Here is a 2,161-nt window from a genome sequence, read left to right on the forward strand (position 1 = left end):
AAAAAAATAAAAATAAATTACAACACATTTGCTAATATAATAATATTAGTATCATATCAAAATAAGTATAATTTTACCTTTGTGTTGTTTCCTTTATACTTAAACGGGTCGCCTTCCATTATGTTGTCGCACTTCGACCTGTGCCATCGAGGAAAATGGGAAATGGACAGGGGAGAATCCAACGACTTGCCGACATACCTTCTCAGATGAGGAAAGTCCTCATATATCCAAACCTGCAATCAATAGAAGCACAAGTAAGTCTATAGTGTCTATGTATTACTGCATAAATATGTAGGAGTCTATAATAAAGCAATAGGTTGGTTGATTAAAAGTACCAGAAAGGCCCAGAGAAAGCCAAATAACACGTACGATGCATTATTCCTTTTGACAAAAGCTTCTTTCTGCTTGGTCAGATCAGTCTTCTTTTGAAGATAGCTCAAGGTCAGCTCAAAGGACTCTTTTCCCCATGGATACCCCCCGAAGAATTCTAAATCAGCCGTCATTTTGATGTGGTTCGAATCCACCTTCTTTGACGGGTCCTTTGCTAGCAGCATTGCATGCACAAACCAAACCAAAGCACACTTCAACTTTTGTTAATTATTCAGCCTATTACCTTTCATCAGGCTAATCAACTTTGCAGCAGTAATGCTCTTGTTCTTCATCACCTTTAAATGAAATTTTTCTCCATTTTGGAGGACTTTGTTCATTTTTTATTCAAGGGGATATGCTGAACAATTCAGCCCCGTAATTAAAGAAAATTTCTTTAAGCCGAAACAAGCTGGCTTACCATTCACACAACCAAATCTCATGCAGTTGTTTTTAGTTTTTATATGTCGCAGCAACAGATAATGAACCATCTGTCCATTAAACTTAAAATGTTCCAAAATATGCCTCAAGTGTCCAAAACGTGTCTTCTTAAAATCACAATACAACTTTTATTCAACAAGAACCCGTCTAAACTCTCGATACGCCGCCATTCTTGCTCTCACAGAAATCCTTGCAGGAAAAGAGCCAAGATCATCCATCCAGGTTGTTAGGCCGTACAACTCAACGGAGATATCTCTCGCACAAATTGGCAAGGATAGGGGATCCTCCTCCCTGTCTCCGTTATCTCTCCTATCCTTACCGTCCCCGCTATCACTTTCACTTTTTTCTTCGCTTTCTCCCTCGCTTTTACCTTCACTATCCTCAGCATCCTCACTCTCGTGTGCACTACTTTCATCATATTCAGAAATATCGGCAAGGATTCTTGATTCGGTTTTCGACTCCAATTCATCGACTACGGATTTTTTTCTCTTGGAAGTTTTCAAAACTTCTTTGGATTTTTGCTTCCTATTGGTAGAAGCAGTGGAAGCAGGCCTTTTAACTGCTCTATGAACTCTTCTCACCATTTATGATCTACAGCAAAAAACGAATCTGTAATGGTCGATTTATCGATCACTGGTCTATTAAAAAAATGAACAAATGCAGCAAAAATAAATCTGCAGTGGTCGATCTATCGACCACTGGTCTATTAAAAAAATGAACAAATTCAGCAAAGACAAATCTGCAGTGTTTGACCTATCGACCACTGGTCTATTATGAAAAATGAAAAAACGTCTCACATCAAACATGCAATTCAAGTTCCAACATTGGCAGTGCAATTCACAACAACAAGAACACCATTAAAACGGGTCCAATTCAGTACAAAAAAATCAAAATCAAACGCAATATAACTACCAAAATTGAAAAAAATTCTAATCATTATCCACAGCAAAACCCGATTAAACATATGAAATCGACAATGTTAACTAAAAACACCCAAATTTCGACTGATTCAACGAAGAACGATGCAATTTTTGTCAAAATCGAAGAACCTCAACACAAAGTGTCATCAAAAAAAATTAGTAAAATGAATCTAAAACTGACTGGGGAAGAAAATTACGCTTACCTAAGCAAGAGAAATTAAAAAATTTCGCCTTAAAAAGCAAGAATCAACCGTATTTTTCTGTTCGAAAAAATCGGAACCAAAATGGGAGAAGGAAGGTTTTGAGGAGAGAGAAATGTGTAGTTGAAAATATTAATTGATTTTAAAAAATATTTTGAAAATGAAAAAATATATAAATGGGACCATGTGGTAGTTTTTAAAAAGTTGTATTTTTTCTCCAAGTTTTAAAAATGT

The 2,161-nt window shown here is 36.2% G+C and overlaps 1 protein-coding gene across 1 annotated transcript; it reads right to left on the reverse strand.

Moving 5' to 3' along the window:
• Window positions 1–83: 83 nt before the first annotated feature.
• On the reverse strand, window positions 84–1,916 carry LOC107867677. The gene is made up of 2 exons (XM_047410868.1): window positions 336–1,916; window positions 84–233 (listed from the first exon to the last, which is right to left on the reverse strand). Exon 1 carries the CDS (start codon window positions 1,389–1,391, stop codon window positions 936–938), a length of 456 nt encoding a protein of 151 aa, XP_047266824.1. The 5' UTR covers window positions 1,392–1,916; the 3' UTR covers window positions 84–233; window positions 336–935.
• Between the last annotated feature and the right edge of the window lie 245 nt (window positions 1,917–2,161).

This window comes from Capsicum annuum, chromosome 4 (assembly GCF_002878395.1).
Source record: "Capsicum annuum cultivar UCD-10X-F1 chromosome 4, UCD10Xv1.1, whole genome shotgun sequence".
Classification (NCBI taxonomy): domain Eukaryota; kingdom Viridiplantae; phylum Streptophyta; class Magnoliopsida; order Solanales; family Solanaceae; genus Capsicum; species Capsicum annuum.